Raw genomic sequence first — 27,911 nt, 5'->3', positions numbered from 1 at the left:
GTGACTAACCGATCAGTTGAACGCATCTCATCGTCCATGTTAGCTCTTCTATCCATCTTGGCGCCGTTCTCCAAAAGTAGGACTGCCAACACTTCCTCCTAAAGCTGCGAGCAGCCAGAGCACTTCCGATCCTCAGCAAAGGCCAGGAGAAGCCGCGCGTTGAAAGAGAGCCTGTTACGCATGCGCGGCCGGGCGCAGCCTCTCCGGAGCTAGCTGTCTCGTTACGTCAGGGCCAGCCTTGTTCGGATGCAACCGGCGGGAGTTTTTCAAAATGGGAGCGCGGAGGCGCCGCCCAGGCCTCGGAAGGTGCCCGGGAGACCTTTTGGTGGCTTTACTGTCGTCGCCAGGAGCGGCGGCCTAGTAAGCCGAGCCTGATGGGCGCCAAACCCGGCTGGCTGCTTGGAGCGCTGCCTCGACGGGACTGCGTGACGGAAGCTAATCCGGGAAGCACAGGCAGGGGCCTGGAAATATGGCGACCTGCATCGGAGAGAAGATCGAGGTGAAAGGACTAGGCAGTCCTCAGGCGGGCTGGTGGGAGGCAAAAGTGGCGGGACTGGAAACATCTGCTGAAAGGCGCCCGAGAGAAGCGAGCTAACGGCTGCTGGGCGGGCGCCGAGGTGCTTTGGGAGGGTCCCAACCGCGGGGACCCAGCTGTTTGGGGGCGGAGCGGCCCGCCCCTCAGAGGCGTCGTGGGGGGGGGGGGGGCGCTGATACAGGTGAGTCGTTCGCTGCCCCGCCCCTGTGTCCCTGGACACCGCGGCTTCATGTCAGCTGTCCCGCCGGAGCTGCCGCTCTAGAGCAAGGCAAGGCTGCCTCCCCCTTCTCCAAGCGAAGGGCGGTTACCGCCGGCGGGAGCTGCGGCGGGATTCTGGCAGGGGGCTTGGCTCCCAAGGGGTTGGCTGGAGGTGGGAGCTGGGGCTGAGGCTGCACTGAGGTTGAGGAAGCCCATCATTTGGGTGCCCTAACTGGAGCCCAGCCTGGACGCTCAGGGAGCCCCGCAAGGTGTAGACATGCTTCTTACCCCAGACTCCTGCCGTATCGAGGTGTATTACCTGCTTGAATTTTTTATTGAAATTCCCTTCTCGATCCATTTAATCTTTTCCAGTCCCTTCCCATCATTCTTCCTTTCTACTTTTGTGAGTAATCACACATATTCTTTAATTTTAACTTTTAAGGATTTTAAAGTTGGAAATCTGCTTGGTAAAGGATCATTTGCTGGTGTCTACAGAGCTGAGTCCATTCACACTGGTTTGGAAGTTGCAATCAAAATGGTAAGAATATATTAATAAACTTCTCACTTCTACTTTGGAAGTAACTATAGAGAGGTGATTGAGATGTCAGAAACTTTACCAACCTTTTATTGTGTGAAGAACCCATTACTTAGGCAGAAGACAATAGTGCCAAGTCCAGTGATTGACCTTAAAGATACCTTAGATCTTTGGCCATGCTGAAATATGTGTTTTTATCTTCATTAATGTTCAGTAGACCTCGTACTTGCTCTTTATTAAGCATACCTGAATCGGCAGAAATCAAATAACAAATAATAATTTGTTCATAATAATAAGAGTATACTTGTGTATAGTTCTGTATCACACTGTAACAATCTAAAATAAAATACTGTTCTTGATTGTTAGAGGTCAGTCTATTAGGAGTAATATAAGCAAATTAAGAATCACTTATCTTAATCTGTAGGAAATTTCAAGGGAAGGAAAGTTTTATTTTAATGCTTGACTAAATTGTTATTGTTACAGAGAATAGTTGCCCTATTAAATTCTTTAAGTTGGGAGAGGTATTAGAATGCATTGACAAACTTTCATAGAATGTGCACTCTGCTAGATAAACTGATCTCGTAAAAAAGTAGATAGAAAGACTTGAGAATATTTTAAAGTATACTTCCTCTTTTCATAGTTAACTTTTGAAAACTTCGTATTTTAAACTTTATCATCAACATTTAACCTCTCACGTTATTTTTAGATAGATAAGAAAGCCATGTACAAAGCTGGAATGGTACAGAGAGTACAGAATGAGGTGAAAATACATTGCCAATTAAAGCATCCTTCTATATTGGAGGTAAGATAAAATTTTATAGAAGTGACTAAGGTCACCAAATTCTTGTATGTTATAATTTATTATGCCCTTTTTCATTTCAGCTGTATAACTATTTTGAAGATAACAATTATGTGTACCTAGTATTAGAAATGTGCCATAATGGAGAAATGAACAGGTATCTAAAGAACAGAATGAAACCATTCTCAGAAAATGAAGGTAGGCGACTGCTTTTTTTTAAAATAAATTTTACTCTTTAAGTTGTGGTATTAAAGAATGTGCTATTTTGTAATATTTAGTAAAACCGTTTCAACTATTATTTTGGTCTAGAAAGTGAGACTTTTCCTCCCAAGATAATAAAAGCCGTTAATTCCTATAAATAATGCAAACATTAGAGAACTAAAAGGAGAAATTTGTTATCCATTTTTCCCCAGAACCACATTTTAAATTAAACCATCGGTAGCACTTCAGTGTGTATCTTTTTGAATCGAGAGATAAGCTTTTTAGAATGCTAGTAATAACTAAAGTAGTTTCTAAGTCAATCACAAATAATTATTGAAACAACTTATTATAAAAAATGTCAAACATAAGTAGCATTGTATAATGAGTCCCCATGAACTTACCACTCAACTTCTAAAACTATCAACTCATCAAATTATTTCATCTGTATCCTTATCTCCCCAGTTTCCCAGAGTATTTTGAAGCAAATCATAAGCATCTTTTTATCTACATCTGTATATCTTTAAAAGATAGAAACCTTTAAACAAACAAAAGCACAAAGTCATATCACACCTAATAATTCCTTATTCTCAAATACATAGCCAGTTTCAAATCCAAACCCTGGTTTCTTTTAAGTAACTTTTTATGCTTCAGATCAGTATCAGATAAGGTCCATACAATATCACATAAATAGTTGTTTTCAAATTATCTTACCCTGCTAACTGAGATTTCAAGTAAGCTAAAAAAGGTCGTTGCTAATAGACTTTTGTACATTTGAATCTTTATAAGCCATTTGGAGAACAGTTTGGTCATATATATTAAGAGTAAGGTAAAGTAAAACCTGCAAAAAAAACCTATAAAGGAAAAGAACTACCAATTTGACTTAATTAAAATTAACATGTATGACAAAAGACCGTCAAAGAATTTAAAAAACAAAGATAAGAAGAAAATAGTTGTGAAATATATGAACGGCAAATTAATATTTAAGGCATGCCTAAATAGAAAAGGATAATCACATAGAAAAATGTGTTGGGGATATAAGATGATTGTTCAGAGAAGAAAAATATAGAATGTCCAATAAACATGAAGAGATATTCAAACAGTAGTAATCATAAGTATGGCAAGTAAATAATGAGTACCATTTTTACTCATTGGATTGAGATTATCTAATGTTAATGAGGATTTGCATAAAAATAATAGTCATTTGAAGGGCAATTTGGCAAGGTATTAATATTTTATCCTTCAACCTTTTAAGTGATTCTACTTGAATTTACTGTAGAGAAGCACCCTATAGACATGCACAAGAAAACAACTTTGTATAAGAATGTTTATCTATTTTTTGTAATCTTGTAATATCAGAAGTGACCTAAATGTTCATCAATAGTTAAATAATTGAAAATTTATGTATACTTACATACAATATCTCTAAGAAATATTGTAAAGTGGGGAAAAAATAATGAAACTTTTTATATTAGAAAGCATTTATTACAGTGTATTTTTGTAGATTTAAATATATGTAAATGCAAGAAAAGTATAAAAGAATTTATACACAGTTAATAGTGGTTACTTTTTGGGAGGGATTGGGAGAACATCAAAGGAACTTTAACTTGCCTTTTTTTACAATTAAAATGTATTTATGAATTGTTTGTGCAATTACAAATATTTTGTCCTAATTACTATGGACTTCTACCCTAGTTGCTCTAGTTTGTCCTGATTGCAAATAAAATTAAGCTTCCTTTTAACTGTGTAAAAAGCTCATCAGTTAGAAAGGACAAAGATTAAAAGAACTCCTAGCCGTCTTATAGGAAATTAAAGATTATTATGAATTTATCAGAGTAATTTGGCTGGTATAAAACTAGGCTGGAGGCCAGTGTACTTATTCTGACACATGTACTTGAGTTTATTAATACTGAGTTCTAAGATGCTAAATACCAAATCTTTCAGATTTTCTGAATTTTAAGTGTATTTTTTATATCCTAACAGCTCGACACTTCATGCACCAGATCACCACAGGAATGTTGTATCTCCATTCTCATGGTATATTACACCGGGACCTGACTCTTTCTAACCTCTTACTCACACGAAATATGAACATCAAGATTGCTGATTTTGGGCTGGCAACTCAGTTGAAAATGCCACATGAAAAGCACTATACATTATGTGGAACTCCTAATTACATTTCACCAGAAATTGCAACACGAAGTGCACATGGACTTGAATCTGATGTTTGGTCCTTGGGCTGTATGTTTTATACATTGCTTATTGGAAGACCACCTTTTGACACTGACACAGTCAAGAATACATTAAATAAAGTAGTACTGGCAGATTATGAAATGCCAACTCTTTTGTCAAGAGAGGCCAAGGACCTCATTCACCAGTTACTTCGTAGAAATCCAGCAGATCGTTTGAGTCTGTCTTCAGTATTAGACCATCCTTTTATGTCCCGAAAGTCTTCAACAAAAAGTAAAGATTTAGGAACTGTAGAAGACTCAATTGATAGTGGACATGCCACAATTTCTACTGCAATTACGGCTTCTTCAAGTACCAGCATAAATGGTAGTTTATTTGACAGAAGAAGACTTTTGATTGATCAGCCACTCCCAAATAAAATGACTGTTTTCCCAAAGAAAAATTCAAGTGACTTTTCTTCTTCAGGAGATGGGAACAGTTTTTATACTCAGTGGGGAAATCAAGAACAACAACTCAGAAATAATGGAAGGGGAAGAGTAATCCAAGATGCAGAAGAAAGGCCACATTCTCGATACCTACGTAGAGCCCATTCCTCTGATAGATCCAGCACTTCCAATAGTCAGCCTCGAGCAAAAACATATACGATGGAACGATGTCACTCAGCAGAAATGCTTGCAAAATTCAAAAGACCAGGAGTAGATGAGAGTGAAGAAAGTTGCTCACCCACAAACAGCAATGTCAATATATTTCACTTCTTTAAAGAAAAGACATCCAATAGTTCCGGATCTTTTGAAAGACCTGATAATGATCAAGCACTGTAAGAATAATTCTATCAGTAGAATTTTATTTTTTGATAAACATTAATACAAAATGTAGCTGCATCTAACTAGGGATATCTTTTTTCTAACATTGTCAGATGTTCCTGGAGTACTTCTTAATCATAATTTCTATCTTATTAGGAAGAGAATCAGAATGGTGATTTTTAATGTGGTTAAGAGTTCCTTTTAAAAATGATTGTATGTCTTCATGAATGTGTAGTATGTGTTTCACACTTGGAAATTTTTAAGTTTTACTTTATATTTTATATGAAGTAGGTCTTCTCCCATGCAAAGTATCATATATTAAACATGTCTGATCCCTAAAGTACTTAGTACCATAGGCATTTTGGTTTGGGAGCTTAGCTCCTTAGAAACAATTCAGTTGTACAACTATTGGTTCCTACAGTTACTCTAAAATTTTCAGGTATTCAAATCAAAAGACGTTTCCCTCCTTTTAAAATATTTTTATGTTAAAAATAGTATTACCCAATAGTTTTTTATTCGTTTATGGAATTTTTTTTCTTTGTTTAGCTCCAATCATCTTTGTCCAGGAAAAACTCCTTTTCCATTTTCAGACAAGACATCTCAGACTGAAATGGTGCAACAGTGGTTTGGAAATCTGCAAATAAATGGTGAGTTTTTAATGAGGTATTTAATGAATAAAATTAATGACTTGGATACTTAACAAGCACTGCAGTTTTCTGTTTGGGTTTTCTTAAGAAAATAATATATTTTCAATAACTATATTACAATATTAGTAATAATTACTGAACACATTTTGAGTTTTTATATCAGTCACTGTCCTTAATGCTTAACATATATTATTAACTTAATAAATTCTCACAAAAAGACATACATGCAAGGAAGCTACTGTTATTAGTCCTATCTTACAAAGGGGGAAATTATGGTGCACAGAGCTTAATTTGCCAAGCTACCCAGCCCATAAGTAGAGGATCCAGGATTCCAGCCCCTGTTGGAATCAGAGACTATACCCTAAACTCCTCTGCTCTTGTAGCCTCTCTGTAACAAGCCTACTATTAATGCCTGTGAAATAAAAGATGATTAAGTTTATTTTTAAGTAGAAGCTGATGTGGACATCATTGTTTACCAATGGGACCTCACATACACTAAAGTACACATTTTTAAACAGCTGTCATCCAAGTCATTGATTTTTTTATGAACATAGAGTTTGAAAGTTAAACATTCTCATTAATGAGCATGACAGATGCACAGAAGGTGGGTTGGAAAATAATGATGGGAAAAAAAGGATAAAAAAGAAACATATGGAGGAGCGGATAAAATTTTTTACTAAGTATCACATTACCTCAAAGTGCATAATATGGTTGTAATTTAAGCAGAGTTGTTATATCACCTCAACAGTACTCTTCTTTTTTTTAATGTATATTATTTTTAAGAACCCAAAGAGAATTACTCTTTTAATGTGTACTTGTTGAACATAATTCAGGTTTGTTTTTAAACCATAAAACTGCCATGTACTTAATCTTGCACTTAACTTTCTGTTGTGTTAATACTTCTATTTGGTAATATGGACATGGGGAAATCACCTCATTATAATAATCTAGTAGTGCTGCTGCAGTTTTAGAGTATATTGTTTGGTACACATGTTTTCTGTCATAATGGGAGTAGGGGGAAAAAAGCACAAATTTTTAGAGCTTAGCTTTGAAAAATTACCTTAGAGTTTTATATTGTCTAATCGTTTTTAGGACTTTACAAAAATAATGTTCCCATATGCACTCTAAAACCATTTAAAATATAAATGGGTGAAGTTCAACAAGTACTTTTTAAAAAGTGGATGCAAATACATTTGTAATATTAAATATTAATTAAAGCTGTTTCACAGTGTTTTTGCTTTTAGTTGGATATTTTGTAAATGGAGATGGAATAGACAGTCCTCAGCTTAAAGAGTAAATTTGCATATTATGTAGAATGATTACCTAGGAACTCCTCTCAAATCTTTTTGTTGGAGCATTGGCAGTTGCTTATTTTAGAATTAGGTGACTAGGTGACTAGTTTCTGCCTTTATTAAAAAATTAATTACATTTTAATATCTTTTTTCTTAGTCTTAGGAATACTAAAGGAATTCTTTTGCAATTGGGCTTAAAATGTCCTTTTAAAGTCATTCATTTATTATGTCATATTATTTGTTAGAAAAAGTATGAGTTTGTTTATAACTAGATTTCTTTTTCTCAAAAAAAAAAATTAGAATAATACCAGCATGACATTGTTTTGTGTATACTTGGCTTTTTATTTACTCAATTGCTCTATTCTATGTATTTTATAGCCCATTTAAAAGAAACTACTGAGCACAACAGCATTGACCCAAACAGAGATTTCCAGGGCCATCCAGATGTGCAAGACACGTCAAGAAATGCCTGGACTGACATAAGAGCCAAAAATAGCCCTGATGCTTCTGACGACGTGCATTCTGCAAAACAGCTGAATACCATGAAATATATGACTGCATTTCACAGTAAACCCCAGATAATTCAACAAGAGTCCATTTTTGGCTTAGACCCTCTTTCTGAACAAAGCAAGACTAGGGGTGTGGAGCCACCAGTGGGTTATCAGAAACGTACATTACGAAGCATTACATCTCCTTTGACTGCTTATAGGTTAAAACCAATCAGACAGAAAACCAAAAAGGCTGTGGTATGTCTCTATTTTTCTAAATTACTCTATGATATTTTCCTTGAGTATATGGTTTCTGATACCAAACATGATGTTTTTTTAGTTCCCTATAATGCTCCTATACTTCTGAAATGTAATTGATAAACTCATTTAAAAGGAAAGACTAGGTGTTAATGGAAAAATAGCTTGTTTCCTTCTGGCTCCTTTAAGAATGGTGAGCTAATACTGATATATTTTGAATTTTAAATTACCAATAATGAAAAACATTAAAAATACCACTAAATATTGTTAAATATTATTTTATTCCCAGTTCCAATCGCTAAATATTAAATATTACCTTTTGCTTTTGTTTTTGTTTCTACATTTAATCTCAAATCAAAAAGGTAAACTAGAAAATAAAATTTTTTTTAAACATCTAGCCCTATTTAAAAGCCCTACATAAAATTAAGTGTGGAGTTTTGAAAAATGTCCTGTGTGAATTGGGAGTGGTTATTTTTATTTTTAATTACATCTTCCTGTTTCTCCCTTCTTTTCTGTTTCACCCAGGTTTGCCTTTGTTTGGCTTGCTATTGTCTCTTCAAAGTCCTTATGCTCCACCCTACCTTCTGCTTTCATTTTGCTCACTGGTTATCATTTCACACTTCATTGTCCTTTCTTACCTTTGCTCCTTATGCTTCACAATTGTGCTCAAATACACCTCTGGTCTAAACTGTTGCAGTGGAGCAGCTATTCGATTTTGGCTTTAATTTTTGTTTCTGCCATGGTTAAGTACTTCTAAGTTTTTATATATGTCAGAGCTATTCTAGTAAACCATTGTTATTGATTATAGTTTTTTGTCTTTTGGGGTTTTTTTAGGTAAGCATACTTGATTCAGAAGAGGTATGTGTGGAGCTTCTAAAGGAGTATACATCTCAAGAATATGTGAAAGAAGTTCTTCAAATATCTAGTGATGGAAATATGGTAATGTTGATTTACTGTACTGTCTTACAACTTCAAATCATCACTTAAGTATTTTAAATTGCTAATTCATTCTATGATATCTTTGCAATTAAAAAAAGTCAGTTTTCCTGATATGATAGTGTCTCTGAATTAAAAAACTGACATAGCATACTACACATATTTAAATAAATTAGTATGGTTTTTTAATAATTATTACTAAAAATCTAAAGTTTAAGCCTAAGTTTAAAAATCAAAAAATTACTTTTAGAGAATATTTAGCATTTTCAATAAAATATTTAAATTATATGAAAATGTTTTTCATAATTTTAGTAATTTTAGTAACTTAATGGCATATAATTAAAATTCTTTAAAAAATTTTTTGGCAGATCACTATTTATTATCCAAATGATGGAAGAGGTTTCCCTATTGCTGATAGACCGCCCTTACCTACTGACAACATCAGTAGCTATAACTTTGACAATTTACCAGGTAAATTTACCAGAGATTAAATTTAGATGATGGATTTATATATACATAAACTATATATATGTGGATATCATAGGCTGTAAATATCTTGGTTTCTGCCAGGCTACAGGTCATGTTGTAAGACTTTGTATATGGTGACATGTGTGCCTTACTAATACAATTATTTATTTGTCTACCTAATGAGGTATGTACCTGCTTGTAGTTAAGTTATAATGGTATTCTATTTATTTAAGTAGAAATATATCACAAAATTTACTTTGTATACTTGTTTAGTTACTAATTTGTCTAGAATCATGTTAAAAATTCAACATGAAGTATCTAGTTTTTGATTTTTGAAATCATTACTGTGCTACATAAATGATTATTTATAATTGTGGCTAATTAAATTTCACCTCTAGTTCAGCTTCTGGATATTATGGATTGGGAAATTAAAAAGTAAGACTTCACTGAGGTGACTTTTAGAAACAAACAAGAAAACCTATCTAACCTAAACCTACTAGAAATCAAAGCAGGTAGACAAAACTGTTTAAGTACTGTAAGTCACCATAATTACAGAGAACTGCAAAAACTTGCTTTTGTATATTAGGACCATAAAACTGTATGCTCTACTAAGATAAGAAGAACTGTATTTCTTTTCATGAAAATCATTTGGATCTGAAAAAAGTCTTTTCATTTATTAACACTTCCCTGGAATCGTTCTCTCATCAGGAATCAATTATTCAAAGAAAGAGAACTTTTAAAATAATCATGATACTAGTCATTAGATTTTCTTATATACTTCTTGGGAATTTTATTATACCATCTTTAGCTTTCATTAAAATAATACACATACCTCTAAAGTATTTTTGGTTTGGCAATAAGATTATTAAACAATCAACTTGATTTTTTTGAGAAAGAGTAGAAATATTAAAGTTTCATGGTATTTATATGTCAAGTCAAAACTTTATTCCAATACTAGGAAATTTTTTTTCTTTCCTCCCCCAAGAAAAGTATTGGCGAAAATATCAATATGCTTCCAGATTTGTACAGCTTGTAAGGTCTAAATCTCCAAAAATCACTTATTTTACAAGATATGCTAAATGCGTTTTGATGGAGAATTCTCCTGGTGCTGATTGTGAGGTTTGGTTTTATGATGGTAAGTACCATTTAGAAATGAAAAATTTTTCCCTTTAGTATGCAATTTAGTAGTTTTTTTTTAATTCAACATATCATTTTTAATACATATGTATATCTCTATAAATAGATTATATAGCACAGTATATGTCAAGTTATGCTAACAATTTTATATATGCTTTCTTGTGAACAGTTTATCCTTTAATATGTATATTAGTCTTCTTTTTTTGGCTCAAATTTAACAATATAGAGATTGATAGTACAAAAATAAAAATAAAATAAACAATATCCAATTCTTATGAGAAACTCAAATGGACATATACCATATTATAAGAATTATAAATGTGGGAAGGAGGGGAAGGTGGTGGTGTGAGTAGGGCAGCGGAAATCTCCCAAAACCATATATATTTTTGAAAATACAATAAATAAAACTACACCTAACAGAGAGACTAGAGGATACAGTACAACACCCAGGCTACATCTACATCTGCAAGAACTCAGCACCTCACGAAGGGGGGAAAATATAAGCCGCAGCCCAGGGGGACCTGAGCACTCCCCCTACCACAGGTTCCCGGCAGGAGAAGAGGAGTTGGAGCTGTAAGGGGGTGGAACCACAGGACTGCTGAATAACCAGCCCTACTGATCTGCACCAGGAGCACAGGCACACATTGCATGGTGTGCTGGATATTAGGGAAACAGAAAAGTAAAATCTACGAGCAGGTCCTCACAGCCGGAACCCCTGGGACAAAAGAAAAGCGAGTGCTTTTTCAAAGTCTTAAAGGGACAGGGGCTTCACAGCTAGATGGAATCGTCCCGGCACACTCAGCCCAGCACCTGGGAATCTTCAGGCACCCTAACCCTGGGAGGCAGCGCAGCACTGAAGCTCCTCATGGCAATAAACAGCGTGCTGTTCATTTCCCCTCCTGCGTGGCCCCGGCATAGCAGCCTGGGAGCATCCGCAACCACCCAGAGCCTCTTCCCGGCACGCGACCACCCGGGGCCACCGCTGGCGAGCAGCTGCCCTGCACAGGCAGAGGAAGCCGGGGCAGGGTACGAAGGAGCACCATTCTCGAAGGAGAGCACACCGGTTTGCCTGCCTCTCCCCGAAGGGCTCTGAGGTGACCCACCTGCTGCAACTTGGGATTAACCCAGAGCCTGCTCCCAGTGTGCGGGTAACTGGTACAGCCAGCGGAGAATGGCAAGGTGACTAGCAAGCAGGAAGGGACTTTGTTCTCCAAGCTAACACATGTGCTACCTGCCTACGACTACCTATATCGCCTTGAAAAGGCAGAAAAATTTTATCCGGTCCAGAATCACCCATACAGCCCCTGAGAGAGGACCAGGGGAGATAGATTTAACCAATCTTCATGAAAAAGAATTCAAAATAAAGGTCATAACCATGCTAATGGACCTGCAGAGAAATATGCAAGAGCTAAAGTATCGAGTTGGGAGGGAGAATACAGAAATAAAACAGTCTCTGTAAGGACTTAAGAATAGACTGGATGAGGTGCAAGAGGCCATTAATGGAATAGAAATCAGAGAACAAGAATATAGAGAAGCTGAGGCACAGAGATAAAAGGATCTCCAGGAATGAAAGAATATCAGGAGTGTGACCAATCCAAATGCAACAATATGCGCATTGTAGGGGTACCAGAAGAAGAGAGAAAACGGGATAGAAAGTGTCTTTGAAGAAATAATTGCTGAAAACTTCCCAAACTGGGGGACAAAATAGTCTCTCAGACCATGGAAGCCTACACATCTCCCATCAAAAGGGACCAAGGAAGAAAACACCAAGACATATAATAATTAAAATGGCAAAGATCAAAGACAAAGACAGAGTATTAAAGGCAGCCAGAGAGAGAGAAAAGGTCACCTACAAAGGAAAACCTGTCAGTCTATCATCAGACTTCTCAACAGAAACCTTACAGGCCAGAAGAGAATGGCATGATATATTTAATGTAATGAAACAGAAGGGCCTTGAACCAAAAATACTGTATCCAGCACGATTATTATTTAAATATGAAGGAGAGATTAAATAATTCCCAGACAAGCAAAAGTTGAGAGAATTTGCCTCCCACAAACTACCTCTACAGGATATTTTTAAATGACTGCTCTAGATGGAAGCACTCCTAAGGCTAAATAGATGTCACCAGAGAAAATAAAATCACAGCAAAGAAAGAAGACGAACCAAATACTAACTAAAGTAAAAAAATACAATCAACTACTCACAAAAGCAGTCAAACGAAGCACAAAAGAGTACACATTAAAACACCTAACAAATAAAGAATGGAGGAGGAAGAATAAGAAGGGAGAGAAATAAAGAATCATCAGACTGTGTTTAGAATAGCTTAATAAGCAAATTAAGTTATATGATTAGATAGTAAAGAATCTACACTTGAACTTTTGGTAACCATGAATCTAAAGTCTGCAATGGCAATAAGTACATACCTTTCAATAATTACCCTAAATGTAAATGGACTGAATGCACCAATTATGAGGCACAGAGTAATAGAGTGGATAAAAAAGCAAGACCCATCTATATGCTGCTTACGAGACTCACCTCAAACCCAAAGACACACACAGACTAAAAGTCAAGGGATGGAAAAAGATATTTCATGCAAACAATAGGGAGAAAAAAGCTGGTATTGCAATACTAGTTTCAGACAAAATAGACTTCAAAACAAAGAAACAAGAGATAAAGAAGAACATTACATAATGATTAAGGGGTCAGTCCAACAAGAGGATATAACCATTATAACTATATATGCACCCAATACAGGAGCACAAATATATGTAAAAGAAATACAATTAAAGGAGGAAATGGAATGCAATGCATTCATTCTAGGAGACTTCAACACACCACTCACTTCAAAGGACAGATCCACCAGACAGAAAATGAGTAAGGATACAGAGGCAGTGAAAAACACACTAGAACAGATGGACCTAATAGACAAATACAGAATTTGCACCCAAAAACACCAGGATACACATTCTTCTCAAGTGCACATGGAACATTCTCCAGAATAGACCACATACTAGGCCACAAAAAGAGCCTCAGTAAATTTAAAAAGATTGAAATTTTACCAACCAACTTCTCAGGCCACAAAGGTATAAAACTAGAAATAAATTGTACAAAGAAAACAAAAAGGCTCACAAACACATGGAGGCTTAACAGCATGCTCCTAAATAATCAGTGGATCAAAGAACAAATTAAAATAGAGATCAAGCAATATATGGAGACAAATAACGACAACAGCATAAAGCCCCAACTTCTGTGGGATGCAGTGAAGGCATTTCTAAGAGTAAAGTATATAGCAATCCAGGACTATTTAAAGAAGGAAGAACAATCCCAAATGAATAGTCTAAAGTCACAATTATTGAAATTGGAAAAAGATTAACAAATGAGGCCCAAAGGCAGCAGAAGGATGGACATAATAAAGATCAGAGAACAAATAAATAATATTGAGAAGAATAAAATGATTGAAAAAAATCAATGAAACCAAGAGCTGGTTCTTTGAGAAAATAAACAAAATAGATAACACCATAGCCAGGCTTATTAAGAGAAAAAGAATCTACACACATGAACAGAATCAGAAATGAGAAAGGAAAAATCATGACCTACCTCACAGTAATACAAAGAATTATTAGAGAATACTATGAAAATCTATATGGTAACAAACTGGAAAACCTAGAAGAAATGGACAACTTCCTAGAAAAATACAACCTTCCAAGACTGACCAAGGAAGAAACAAAAAATCTGAGCAGACCAATTACCAGCAACGAAATTGAATCGGTAATGAAAAAACTACCAAAGAACAAAACTCAGGGGCAAGATGGACTTGCGCTGAATTTTATCAGACATAGAGAGAAGACATAATACCCATTGTCCTTAAAGTTTTCCAAAAAATAGAAGAGGAGGGAATACTTCCAAACTCATTCTATGAAGCCAGCATCACTCTAATACCAAAACCAGGCAAAGATACCACAAAAAAAGAACATCATACAACAAAATCCTTGATGAACATAGATGCAAAAATACTCAAAAAAATATTAGCAAACCAAATTCAAAAATACATCAAGAAAATCATACACCGTGATCAAATGAGATTCATCTCAGGGATGCAAGGATGCTACAATATTCGAAAATCCATCAACATCATCCAACACATCAACAAAAAGAAAGACAAAAACCACATGATCATTTCCACAGATGCTGAAAAAGCATTCGACAAAACATCCATTCATGATAAAAACTCAGCAAAATGGGTATAGAGGGCAAGTACCTCAACATATTGAAGGCCATATATTACAAACTGACCACCAACATATACTGAACAGCGAGACGCTGCAAGCTTTTCACCTAAGATTGGAAACAAGACAGGGATGCGAACTGTCCCCACTGTTATTCCACATAGTTCTGGAGGTCCTAGCCACAGCAATCAGACAAAACAAAGAAATACAAAGCATCCAGATTGGTAAAGAAGTCAAACTGTCACTATTTGCAGATGACATGATATTGTACATAAAAAACCCTGAAGACCCAACTCCAAAACTACTAGAACAAATACCTGAATTCAGCAAAGTTGTAGGATACAAAATCAATACACAGAAATCTCTTGCTTTCCTATACACTAACGATGAACTAGCAGAATGAGAAATCAAGAAAACAATTCCATTCACAATTGCATAAAAAAGAATAAAATACCTAGGAATAAACCTAACCAAGGAAGTGAAAGACCTGTACCTTGAAAACTACAAGACCCTCTTAAGAATACTAAAGAGGACACTAAAAATGGAAATTCATCCCATGCTTTTGGCTAGGAAGAATTAATATTGTCACAATGGTCATCCTGCCTAAAGCAATCTACAGATTCAATGCAATACCTATCAAAATACCAACAGCATTCTTCAACGAACTGGAACAAATAGTTTTAAAATTCATGTGGAACCACAAAAGACCTTTAATAGCCAAAGCTATCGTGAGAAGGAAGAATAAAGCAGGGGGGATCTCGCTTCCCAACTTCAAACTCTACTACAAAGCCACAGTAATCAAGAGAATTTGGTACTGGCACAAGAACAGACCCACAGACCAGTGGAACAGAAAAGAGAGTCCAGATATTAACCCAAACATACATGGTCACTTAATATAGGATAAAGGAGCCATGGACATACATTGGGGAAATGACAGACTCTTCAACAGATGGTGCTGGCAAAACTGGACAGCTACGTTAAGAGAATGGATCATTGTCTCACCCCATACACAAAAGTAAATTCAAAATGGATCAAAGACCTGAATGTAAGTCATGAAACCATAAAACTCTTAGAAAAAAACATAGGCAAAAATCTCTTGGAAATAATCATGAACAACTTCATTATGAACATATCTCCCCGGGCAAGGGAAACAAAAGCAAAAATGAAGAAGTGGGACTATATGAAGCTGAAAAGCTTCTCTGTACAGCAGAGGACACCACCAATAGAACAAAAAGGTATCCTACAGTATGGGAGAATATATTCATAAATGACAGATCCGATAAATGGTTGACAACCAAAATATATAAGAGCTCTCATGCATCTCAAACAAAAAGGAAATAATCCAATCAAGAACTGGTCAGAGGAGCTGAACAGACAGTTCTCCAAAGAAGAAATTCAGATGGCCAACAGACACATGTAAAGATGCTCCACATCGCTAGTCATCAGAGAAATGCAAATTAAAACCACAATGAGATATCACCTCACACCAGTAAGGATCGCCACCATCCAAAAGACAAACAACAACAAATGTTGGCGAGGTTGTGGAGAAAGGGGGACTCTCCTACACTGCTAGTGGGAATGTAAATTATTTGAGCCATTGTGGAAAGCAATTTGGACGTTCCTCAAAAAGCTCAAAATAGACTTATCATTTGACCCAGGAATTCCACTTCTAGGAATTTACCCTAAGGATGCAGCACTCCGGTTTGAAAAAAACAGATGCACCCCTATGTTTATCGCAACACTATTTACAGTAGCCAAGAAATGGAAGCAACCTAAGTGTCCATCAGTAGATGAATGGAAAAAGAAGATGTGGTACATATACACAATGTAATATTATTCAGCCATAAAAAGAAAACAAATCCTACAATTTGCAACAACATGGTTGGAGCTAGAGGGTATTATGCTCAGTGAAATAAGCCAAGTGGAGAAAGACAAATACCAAATGATTTCACTCATCTGTGGAGTATAAGAACAAAAGGAAAACTGAAGGAACAAAACAGCAGCAGAATCACAGAACCCAAGAATGGACTAACAGTTACCAAAGGGAAAGAGACTGGGGAGAATGGGAGGGTAGGGAGGGATAAGGGTAGGGTAGAAGAAAGGGGGTATTATGATTAGCATGTATAATGTGGGGGAAAGGGGAGGGCTGTGCAACACAGAGAAGACAAGTAGTGATTCTACAGCATCTTACTATGGTGATGGACAGTCACTGTAATGGGGTTTGTGGGGGGTGACTTGGGGTAGGGGAGAGCCTAGTAAACAATGTTCTTCATGTAATTGTAGATTAATGATAACAAAATAAAAGTTAAAAAAAAAAAGTAGAAAAAGAAAGAGAAAAAAAAACGAAGCTCAAAATAGAAATACCATTTGACCCAGGAATTCCACTCCTAGGAATTTCCCTAAGAATGCAGCAACCCAGTTTGAAAAAAACATATGCACCTCTCTGCTTATCGTAGCACTATGTATAATATCCAAGAAATGGAAGCAGCCTAAATGTCCATCAATAGATGAATGAATAAGGAAGATGTGGTACTTATACACAATGGGATATTATTCGGCCACAAGAAGAAAATAAATCCTACCATTTGCAACAACATGGATGGAGCTAGAGGGTATTATGCTCAGTGAAATAAGCCAGGTGGAGAAAGACAAGTATCAAATCATTTAACTCATCTGTGGAGTATAAGAACAAAGAAAAAACTGAAGGAGCAACACAACCGCAGACTCACAGAACCCAAGAATGTTCTAACCATTACCAAAGAGAAAGGGACTGGGGAGGATGGGTGGAAAGGCAGGGATAAGGGGTTGAAAAAAGGAGGGGGGCATTATGATTAGCATGTATAATTAGGGGGAGTCACGTGCAGGGCTATACAAAGAGAAGACATGTAGTGACTATATAGCATCTTAACGCTGATGGACAGAAACTGTAATGGGGCATGTGGGGGGACGTAATGATTGGGGGTGTCTAGTAAACATAATGTTCCTCATGTAATTGTAGATTAATGATACCAAAAAAATTTCTAAATGTGGCTAAAGAAAAGGGTTGAACCAGAGAATCTTATTTTCTAAATGAATTCTATAAAGATGATTTACTTCTTAATCTGTTAACCTCCCTTTTTTAAGGGACACAGCACATACACTAACATAGTACACATATAGTTATCTTTCAGTTATTTTATTGTATGAAAGCAGTGATTCTTTTAAAATATAAAAATATCAGACTTAAGTCCAATATATGCAAAAAAGAAAAGTGGGTGGCCTATATTTATTGAATACTTGGGAGAGCCTTATTTCATTGTCAACAAGCGTATATAAATGATACTTTGGTGTAGGCTCCATTATTTTCTGATATACATGTAAATCTAAGAATATTTAAAGAAGAGATAGAAGAATAGTTTTCTTATTTTTTAAGGAACAAAGATACACAAAACAGAAGATCTTATTCAGGTGATTGAAAAGACTGGGAAATCTTACACCTTAAAAGGTGAAAGTGGAGGTAATAGCTTGAAAGAAGATATAAAAACGTATATGGATCATGCTAATGAGGTATGTACCTGCTTGTAGTTGTTTTTCATGCAGTTAATGATACAAATAACATAGGTGAAATAATAATGGAAAGCACTCTTTTGAAATAGAGCCATCGCATTTGTTTAGCACTGGAATCCATAATTTCAGAAGAGGAAAAGAAAAGTGGCAGTGCTCCGTTTTTCCCAATAATCATAGGAAGGTAAATGCTTGAAAAAATTTTAAATGGAGCTAAAATGTATTGTGTTAAAAAAGAGTTTGTTGTTTACATTTTGAACATTTTATTCTGTAAATTGAAAGCTTTAATTAAGGTAATGTATTGGGACATTTCTTTGTCTTTCAGAAAACCTGGTAGTACTAGTTCACCAATATCACCTCCTCCTCCTATGGATCTAGACTACCCAATGAGAGAGAGACCATCTTTGAATAGAATGGTCTTCAATAGTGGTACTTCTAAACAGGCACCAGTACTTAATCCTTCTGTAAGTAAAGATTTGTCACTCTACACCTTAAACTCTTCAGTGATTGCCTGATGCCCTTGATATAAAATTAAAACTTTCTGTGGCTTTTCTATTCTCTACTTACTTTTCTAGCCTCATCCTGAGCTGCTTTGCCCCACACTCTGTACTTGAGCTTCAGAAGCTTTCTTTTAGGACTTTGAGTTAGTCAAACTCTGGGGGCTTTTTCACATGTTCTTCACTTGACCTGCAGCTATTTTCCCCAACCTGTTAATGTCTAATTCTTTCTTATCCTTCAGGTCTCAGTTTCAGTGTTACCTCAGTGAGGCCTATGTAACATGACCCCTTATTAAATATATTAATATATATAGAGTTTTCTTTTTACTAGTAAAAATATCATTAATTGTCTTAATATCAATGACAGGCTCATGGTTAAATGAACTTACCATATTTTTATTTGATAAACTATCATGCCATACAGACAATATACAGCAATGTAGAAAAAAAGCAACATTAAAAAAAATAGATCTGTGTGTTTCATGTGTGTGTGTACTCACATTAATATCAAATACATGTCATTATAGCTATGAAAAATTATACTTTGGGAAAAAAATGACAAATCTACCAAAAAGAAAAGAGCAAATGTATAACTTTTTTTTCTGTTCTGTATTTTTCTAATGTTCCATATTGTTGTTATATATTTTTTAATTAATACTTTCAATCTGAACTTTATTATTGTTTATGTAGTTATATTTTACTTTTTAATTTTGTTTTTTAAAAATTAAGCTAATGAAAATTCAGTCAGTTCCTACTTTTGCTGGTTGGCTTATAAAAATATTGAGGAATAATATCTTCCTTCTTTTACTGTTTATAGATAGTTACAAATGATGGACTTGGACTTACAACTACAGCCTTTGGAACAAACATCTCTTCTACTAGTGTAAAAGATTGTCTTCCTAAAACGGCACAACTTATGAAATCTGTTTTTGTGAAAAATGTTGGTTGGGCCACACAGGTGAGAAGTTTTTAGGAAAATGGATTTTCTCAGTATGAATTTCTTTCATTTCCACAGTGATTAGATAATTCCCAAAAAACAAATTATCTTAAGGATTTATTTTATTTATTTATTTATTTTTTGTGTGTGTTTACTACATTTACCCATATTATCAAGTCCCCACCCATACCCCAATGCAGTCACTGTCCATCAGTGCAGCAAGATGCCAGAGATCCACTATGTGCCTTCTCTGTTCTACACTGTTCTCCCATGATCTCCCACACCATGTGTACTAAACATAATAACCCTCCCTGAACAACTGTGCTCCCACAACCCTCCCCTTTGGTAACTAGTAGTTCATTCTTGGACTCTGTGAGTCTGCTGCCATTTTGTTCCTTCAGTTTTGCTTCATTGTTATACTCCACAAATGAGGGAAATCATTTGGCATTTGTCTTTCTCTGCCTGGCTTATTTCACTGAGCATAATGTCCTGCATCTCCATCCATGTTGCTGCAAATGGTAGGATTTGTTTCTTTCTTATGGCTGAATAGTATTCCATTGTATATATGTACCACTTCTTCATCCATTCATCTACAGATGGACACTTAGGTTGCTTCCATATCTTGGCTATTGTAAAAAGTCCTGCAATAAACATAGGGGTGCACATGTCTTTTTGAATCTGAGAAGTTGTATTCTTTGGGTATATTCCAAGAAGTGGGATTTTGGGATCAAATGATATTTCTATTTTTAGTTTTCTGAGGAACTCATATTGCTTTCCACAATGGTTGAACTACCTTATATTCCCACCAGCAGTGTAGGAGGGTTCCCCTTTCTCCACATCCTCACCAGCATTTGTTGTTCTTAGTCTTTTCAATGCTGGCCATCCTTACTGGTGTGAGGTGATATCTCACTGTGGTATTAATTTGCATTTCCCTGATGATTAGGGATGTGAAGCATCTTGTGTGTCTGTTGGCCATCTGAATTTCTTCTTTGGAGAAGTGTCTCTTCATATCCTCTGCCCATGTGTTAATCAGGTTATTTGCTTTTTGGGTGTTTAGGTGTGTAAGTTCCTTATATATTTTAGATGTTAACCCCTTGTCAGATATGTCATTTACAAATATGTTCTCCCACACTGTTGGATGCCTTTTTGTTTTGTTGACAATGTCCTTTGCCGTACAAAACCTTTTTAGTTCGATGTTGTCCCATGAGTTCATTTTTGCTTTTGTTTCCCTTTCTTGAGGAGATGGGTTCAGGAAAAAGTTGTTCTGCTTATATTCAGGAGATGTTTGCCTATGTTGTCTTCTAAGAGTTTTATGGTTTCATGACTTACATTCAATCAAGTCTTTAATCCATTTCGAGTTCACTTTTGTGTATGGGGTTCAACAATGATCCAGTTTCATTCTCTTTTATGTAGCTGTCCAGTTTGCCAACACCAGCTGTTGAAGAGGCTGTCATTTCCCCATTGTATGTTCATGGCTCCATTATCATATATTAATTGACCATATATGGTTGGGTTTATATCAGGGCTCTCTAGTTCCATTGGTCTATTGGTCTGTTCTTGTGCCACTACCAAATTGTCTTGATTACTGTAGCTTTGTAGTAGAGCTTGAAGTTGGGGAGCGTAATTCCCCTTGCTTTATTCTTCCTTCTCAGGATTGCTTTGGCTATTCAAGGTCTTTTTTGGTTCCATATGAATTTTAGGACGATTTTCTCTAGTTTGTTGAAGAATGCTGTAGGTATTTTGATAGGGATTGCACTGAATCTGTAGATTGCTTTAGGCAGGATGGCCATTTTCACAATATTAATTCTTCGTATCCATGAGCATGGGATGTATTTCCATTTATTGGTATCTTCTTTAATTTCTTTCATGGGTATCTTGTAATTTTCAGAGTACAGGTCTTTCACTTCCTTGGTTAGGTTTATTCCTAGGTATTTTATTCTTTTTGATGCAATTGTGAATGGAATTGTTTTCCTGATTTCTCTCTCTGCTAGTTTATTGTTAGTGTATAGGAAAGCAAGAGATTTCCGTGTATTAATTTTGTATCCTTCAACTTTGCTGAATTCAGATATTAGATCTAGTACTTTTGGAGTAGATTCTGTAGGGTTTTTTATGTACAATATCATGTCATCTGCAAACAGGGACAGTTTAACTTCTTTGCCAATCTGGATGTCTTTTATTTCTTAATGTTGTCTGATTGCTGGGGCTAGAACCTCCAGTACTATGGTGAATAGAAGTGGGGAGACTGGACATCCTTGTCTTGTTCCTGATCTTAAAGGAAAAGCTTTCAGCTTTTCACTGTTAAGTATAATGTTGGCTGTGGGTTTGTCATATATGGCCTTTATTATGTTGAGATACTTGCCCTCTATGCCCATTTTATTGAAAGTTTTTATCATGAATGGATGTTGAATTTTCTCAAATGCTTTTTCAGCATCTATGGAGATGATCATGTGGTTTTTGTCCTTTTTGTTGATGTGGTGGATGATGATGATGATGGATTTTCGAATGTTGTACCATCCTTGCATCCCTGGATTGAATCCTACTTGATCATGATGGATGATCTTTTTGGTGTATTTTTTAATTTGGTTTGCTAATATTTTGTTGAGTATTTTTGCACCTATGTTCATCAGGGATATTGGTCTGTAATTTTCTTTTTTTGTGGTGTTAGAGTGAAGCTAGCCTCATAGAATGAGTTTGGAAGTATTCCCTCCTCTTCTATTTTTTGGAAAACTTTTAGGAGGATGGTATTATATCTTCACTAAATGTTCTGATCAAATTCAGCAGTGAAGCCTTCTGGTCCAGGGGTTTTGTTCTTTGGTAGGTTTTTGATTACCAGTTCAATTTCATTGCTGGTAATTCTTCTGTTCAGATTTTCTGTTTCTTCCTTGGTCAGCCTTGAAAGGTTGTATTTTTCTAGAAAGTCATTGGTTTCTTCTAGGTATCCCGTTTGTTAGCATATAATTTTTCATAGTATTCTCTTATAATTCTTTGTTTTTCTGTGGTGTCCATAGTGATTTTCCTTTCTCATTTCTGATTCTGTTTATGTGAGTAGACTCTCTTTTTTTTCTTGATAAGTCTGGCCAGGGGTTTATCTATTTTCTTTATTTTCTTGAAGAACCAGCTCCTGCTTTCATTGATTCTTTCTATTGTTGTATTCTTCTCAATTTTATTTATTTCTGCTCTGATTTTTATTATCCCTCCTTCTACTGACTTTGGGCCTCATTTGTTGTTCTTTTTCTAGTTTCATTAATTGTGAGTTTAGACTGCTTATATGGGATTGTTCTTCCTTCTTGAGGTAGGCCTGTATTGCAATATACTTTCCTCTTAGCACAGCCTTGGCTGCGTCCCACAGATTTTGCACTGTTGAATTATTGTTGTAATTGGTCTCCATATATTGCTTGATCTCTGTTTTTATTTGGTCATTGATCCATTAGTTATTTAGGAGCATGTTGTGCAGCCTCCATGTGTTTGTGGGATTTTTCATTTTCTTAGTGTAATTTATTTCTGGTTTCATATCTTTGTGATCTGAGAAACTGGTTGGTACAATTTTAATCTTTTTGAATTTACTGAGGCTCTTTTTGTGGACTAGTATATGATCTATTCTTGAAAATGTTCCATGTTTACTTGAGAAAAATGGGTATTCTGTTGCTTTTGCGTATAGTGTTCTGTAGATGTTTGTTAGGTCCATCTGTTCTATTGTGTTGTTCAGTGCCTCTGTCTCCTTACTTATCTTCTGTCTTTTTGATCTATCCTTTAGAATGAGTGGAGTTTTGAAGTCTCCTAGAATGAATGCATTGCATTCTATTTCCCCTTTTAATTCTGTTAGTATTTGTTTCACATATGTGGGTGCTCCTGTATTGGGAGCATAGATTTTATAATAGTTATATATTTTTGTTGACCCCTTTATCATTATGTAATGTCCTTCTTTGTCTCTTGTGACTTTCTGTGTTTTGAAGTCTATTTTGTCTGATAGAAGTATTGCAACTCCTGCTTTTATCTCTCTTAGTTGCATGAAATATGTTTTTCCATCCCTTCACTTTTAGTCTGTGTATGTCTTTGGGTTTAAAGTGAGTCTCTTGCAGGCAGCATATAGATGGGTCTTGTTTTTTTATCCATTCAGTGACATTATGTCTTTTGATTGGTGCATTCAGTCCATTTACATTTAGGGTGATTATTGATAGGTATGTACTTATTGCCATTGCAGGCTTTAGATTCGTGGTTGGCAAAGGTTCAAGGGTAATTTCCTTACTATGTAAGAGTCTAACTTAACTCACTTTATATGCTGTTACAAATACAATCTAAAGGTTGTTTTCTTTTTCTCCTCCTTTTTCTTCCTCCTCCATTCTTTATATATTAGGTATCATTCTGTATTCTTTGTCTATTCCTTGATTGACTTTAGGGATAGTTAATTTAATTTTGCATTTGCTTAGTAATGAGCTGTTCTACTTTCTTTACTGTGATTTTATTTCCTCTGGTGACAGCTATTAAACCTTAGGAATACTTCCATTTATAGCAGTTCCTCCAAAATAGACTGTAGAGATGGTTTGTGGGAGGTAAATTTTCTCAGCTTTTGCAAATTGTTTAATCACTCCTTCAAATTTAAATGATAATCTTGCCGGATAAAGTAGTCTTGGTTCCAGGCCCTTCTGCTTCATTGCATTAAATACATCGTGCCACTCCCCTCTGGCCTGTAAGGTTTCTGCTGAGAAGTCTGATGTTAGCCTGATGGGCTTTCCTTTGTATGTGATCTTATTTCTCTCTCTGGCTGCTTTTAATAGTCTGTCCTTATCCTTGATCTTTGCCAGTTTTATTACTATATGTCTTGGTGTTGTCTTCCTTGGGTCCCTTGTGTTAGAAGATCTGTGGATCTCCATGGCCTGAAAGACTATGTCCTTCCCCAGATTGGGGAAGTTTTCAGCAACTACCTCTTCAAAGACACTTTCTATCCCTTTATCTCTCTCTTCTTCTTCTGGTATCCCTATAATGCGAATATTGTTCTGTTTGGATTGGTCACACAGTTCTCTCAATATTGTTTCATTCTTAGAGATCCTTTTTTTCTCTATACCTGAGCTTCTTTGTATTCCTCTTCTCTAGTTTCTATTTCATTTATCGTCTCCACCTTATCCAACCTGCTTTCAGTACCCTCCATTGTGCTCTTCAGCGATTGGATCCCTGACCTGAATTCATTCCTGAGTTCTTGGATATCTTTCCATACCTCCATTAGCATGTTGATGATTTTTATTTTGGACTCCCTTTCAGGAAGAGTCATAAGGTCAATGTCATTTAAATCTTTCTCCAGAGTTTTTTAAATTTTACTCTGGACCAAGTTCCTTCAGCATTTCATAGTTGTATATGGTGCCCTTTAGTGTCCAGAAGCTCTACTCTGGAGTTGCTCAGCCTCTGAAGCAATGTCGGGGGTCGGACGAGAGCAGTATTGGTGCCTGGGTGGAGGAAAGAGCTGTTTCTTGCTTCCCGACTGCTATGCCTGTCTCCACTGCCTGAACCAGTGGGCTGAGCACACAGGTATAAGCTTTTGTCCCAGAGCAGCCGGATATGGATCCCTGCTTTCCGCAGGCGGCTGGAATCTCAGTCTTTCCAGGAATTCTGCCTGTATTAGCTTTCCAACCCTGTAATCACGCAAGTCTCATGAAAGCACCATGAGATGTAGGTTTGTGCTCCCAGAGCAGATCTCTGGAGCTAGGTATTCAGCAGTCTCATGCCTTACACTCCTTCCCTGTTCCATTTCTCTTCCTCCTGCCCGTGAGCTGGGGTGGGGAAAGGGCTTGGGTCCCGCTGGGCCTCAGCTTTGGCACGTTACCCTGTTCCATGAGGTCTGCTCTTTTCTCCAGGTGTATGCAGTCTGACTCTGTCCTCTTTCCTGTTGCTCTTTCAGGATTAGTTGTATAGTTTCAGGATTAGTTCTAATTGTATACGGTTTTAGGAGGAAGCCTCTGTCTCTCCTCTCATGCCACCATCTTTAATCCCTGTAAAGATTTCTTCTTGCAGGAAAATTTTTTACCCTTTTTTTTTAACATTGGTTATATCATTAAATTTTTAAATATTTCTTATTTGTATACAGTTGGAAAACTCTACCTATTGTTGATTCAACAAATTGCCTGCTAGGGACTGGGTTACCTATTTTTGCCATTAATATTTAAAGTAGAGTTCATGATAATGTGTAATTATTAGTGATTAAGAATGATACCCGGGGCATTTTAACTTTTAGAAACTGTAATCCCTATTACTAGAGTAACTTTCATTTGGCAGAAAAGGATTTTGCACTTAAAATTTAATTCCACATTTGAGTTTCAAACTTGGAAAATTTTATGTAGGTGTGAACTTAATATGCATATATTATCTTAAAGCTTGAAACTTGAAAACTTTTGAGCATAGCCCATGTAATTTTTATTTACAGTGGAGCAAAAATGCAGCCCAATCCTTTATGGGGGTAGAAAATAAAGGAAAGTTAGCATTTTTTGAGTACCTGCTATGTGGAACCTTATTTTTCACATCCATTATCTCATTATTAACCTACATAAAACCTAGTAAAGTTGATGTTGCCTCCTTTTATAGATGGTGAAATTATAGCTTGTAATGGTTGATTGGCTTGCACTGGTCCTACTCACTTCTTGGCAGTCTGAATGTAAATCCTGGTCTGTTTGATTACAGTGTCCATGTCTTCTGTGTACTCTATTTGGAGTGACATATTGTAAATATCACTGACTAAAGGAACAAGTTTCAAAGGTTAATATTTTACATGCATATGCAGAAGAGAAATTCTTGTGGTTTAACATGAAGAACAGAGGGAAATATTAAGAAAGTATTGCTTTTGTTATTTCCTAAATCTGTTGTTCATTGGAAATACTATGTAAAAAACAAAACAACAAAAAACTAGTCAGATACCCTAGTGGAAACAAATAAAAAACAGGATTTATTTAGAATATTTTAATATTATAATGGCCTAGATTTTAAATAATGAAAAGAGATATAAATATTGTCAATACTTTTACCACCAAAGCTCAAAATTTGCACTAATCTGAGAGGGTTATTTTTTTAACTGAAAAATCTATTAAACATGAGTACCTTTTACGAACTTCATACCCTGTACTGTATAGTAACTTCGTATGCTTATTATTTTTCTAGTTAACTACTGGTGCCGTGTGGGTTCAGTTTAATGATGGATCCCAGTTGGTCGTACAGGCAGGAGTGTCTTCTATCAATTATACATCACCAAATGGTCAGACAACTAGGTAAGTTCTTAAAATAAAGGTTGATATTCAGTTCTTTGCTATAATTTTGTTTTCTCTGTATGTTGAAATAAATGAGTTAATAAAGTTATATATTTTCTGTAGATTAGGACCTTCAATGTAATGAAGAATCCAAATTTTCAGCTTGCTTTAGAAATTATAAAGCCAGTTCAAGTTCTTTGATCCAATTTTCTTTTTTTATTTAACTACATGTAGAAATTTGTCTGTTTCAATGGAAACAAATTGGGTATGCTTTATTTGACTGAAAAATATATCTTATGTTTTGGTACTTTCATATGAACCAGTAATTAAGTTATGTTTTTGTTTTTTTTTTTTCTTTTGTTTCACTTAGGTATGGAGAAAATGAAAAATTACCAGAATACATCAAACAGAAATTACAGTGTCTTTCTTCCATCCTTTTGATGTTTTCTAGTCCAACTCCTAGTTTTCACTGATTAAAGCTCCTTTTAGATACATAAATTTAATAAATAACATTTTTGTTGGCTTTCAAGTGAAGTGACTTTTTTTTAATTTAATGTAGCTTCCTTGGAAAGCCTTTTTACAAAAGAATTTAATCTATACCATAATGGATGTATTTTAATGAGAGAACAAAGCAAAATAAAACTTGAATCACTTATAAAATGTAGTGGTCATAGATTAAAATAGTACATCTACCTTTTTCCTGAAAACATGTACCCCCATACTTACGATGATCATATACTTGTATTGAACAATCTTTTGAAAGTAAAAATATTAATGGTCTGTGGAATATTTTTGCTTCTATTATTTATTCCTCAGACATGTTGAGAATCATAGACAAAACTTGGTGGAGTTTTTAAATTTTTGAACATGTAAATAATGTGTATGTTATAAGCAACATATGTAAACATGTATATTTGTTTTATATTTATTTTTGTAGCATGTTTCTGATGAAACATTTCTGCAAATTCATTTTATAAAAAAAATAAATGCAGTGATA

General features: G+C 35.6%; 1 protein-coding gene across 1 annotated transcript; it reads left to right on the top strand.

The window, feature by feature from the left end:
• The first annotated feature begins 236 nt into the window (after positions 1 to 236).
• PLK4 (polo like kinase 4) lies at positions 237 to 27,911 on the top strand. Its single transcript, XM_017658741.3, has 16 exons — positions 237 to 499; positions 1,176 to 1,271; positions 1,975 to 2,070; positions 2,151 to 2,265; positions 4,249 to 5,272; positions 5,805 to 5,905; positions 7,576 to 7,943; positions 8,778 to 8,882; positions 9,248 to 9,350; positions 10,333 to 10,482; positions 18,124 to 18,257; positions 18,347 to 18,438; positions 18,580 to 18,718; positions 19,569 to 19,709; positions 26,829 to 26,935; positions 27,285 to 27,911. Exons 1-16 carry the CDS (start codon positions 470 to 472, stop codon positions 27,385 to 27,387), a joined length of 2,904 nt encoding a protein of 967 aa, XP_017514230.2. The 5' UTR covers positions 237 to 469; the 3' UTR covers positions 27,388 to 27,911.

The sequence above is a fragment of the Manis javanica genome, chromosome 5 (genome assembly GCF_040802235.1).
Source record: "Manis javanica isolate MJ-LG chromosome 5, MJ_LKY, whole genome shotgun sequence".
NCBI classification, from domain to species: domain Eukaryota; kingdom Metazoa; phylum Chordata; class Mammalia; order Pholidota; family Manidae; genus Manis; species Manis javanica.
Note: the sequence above shows the minus strand (reverse complement) of the source record. Positions and strands in the feature narration are given on the sequence as shown.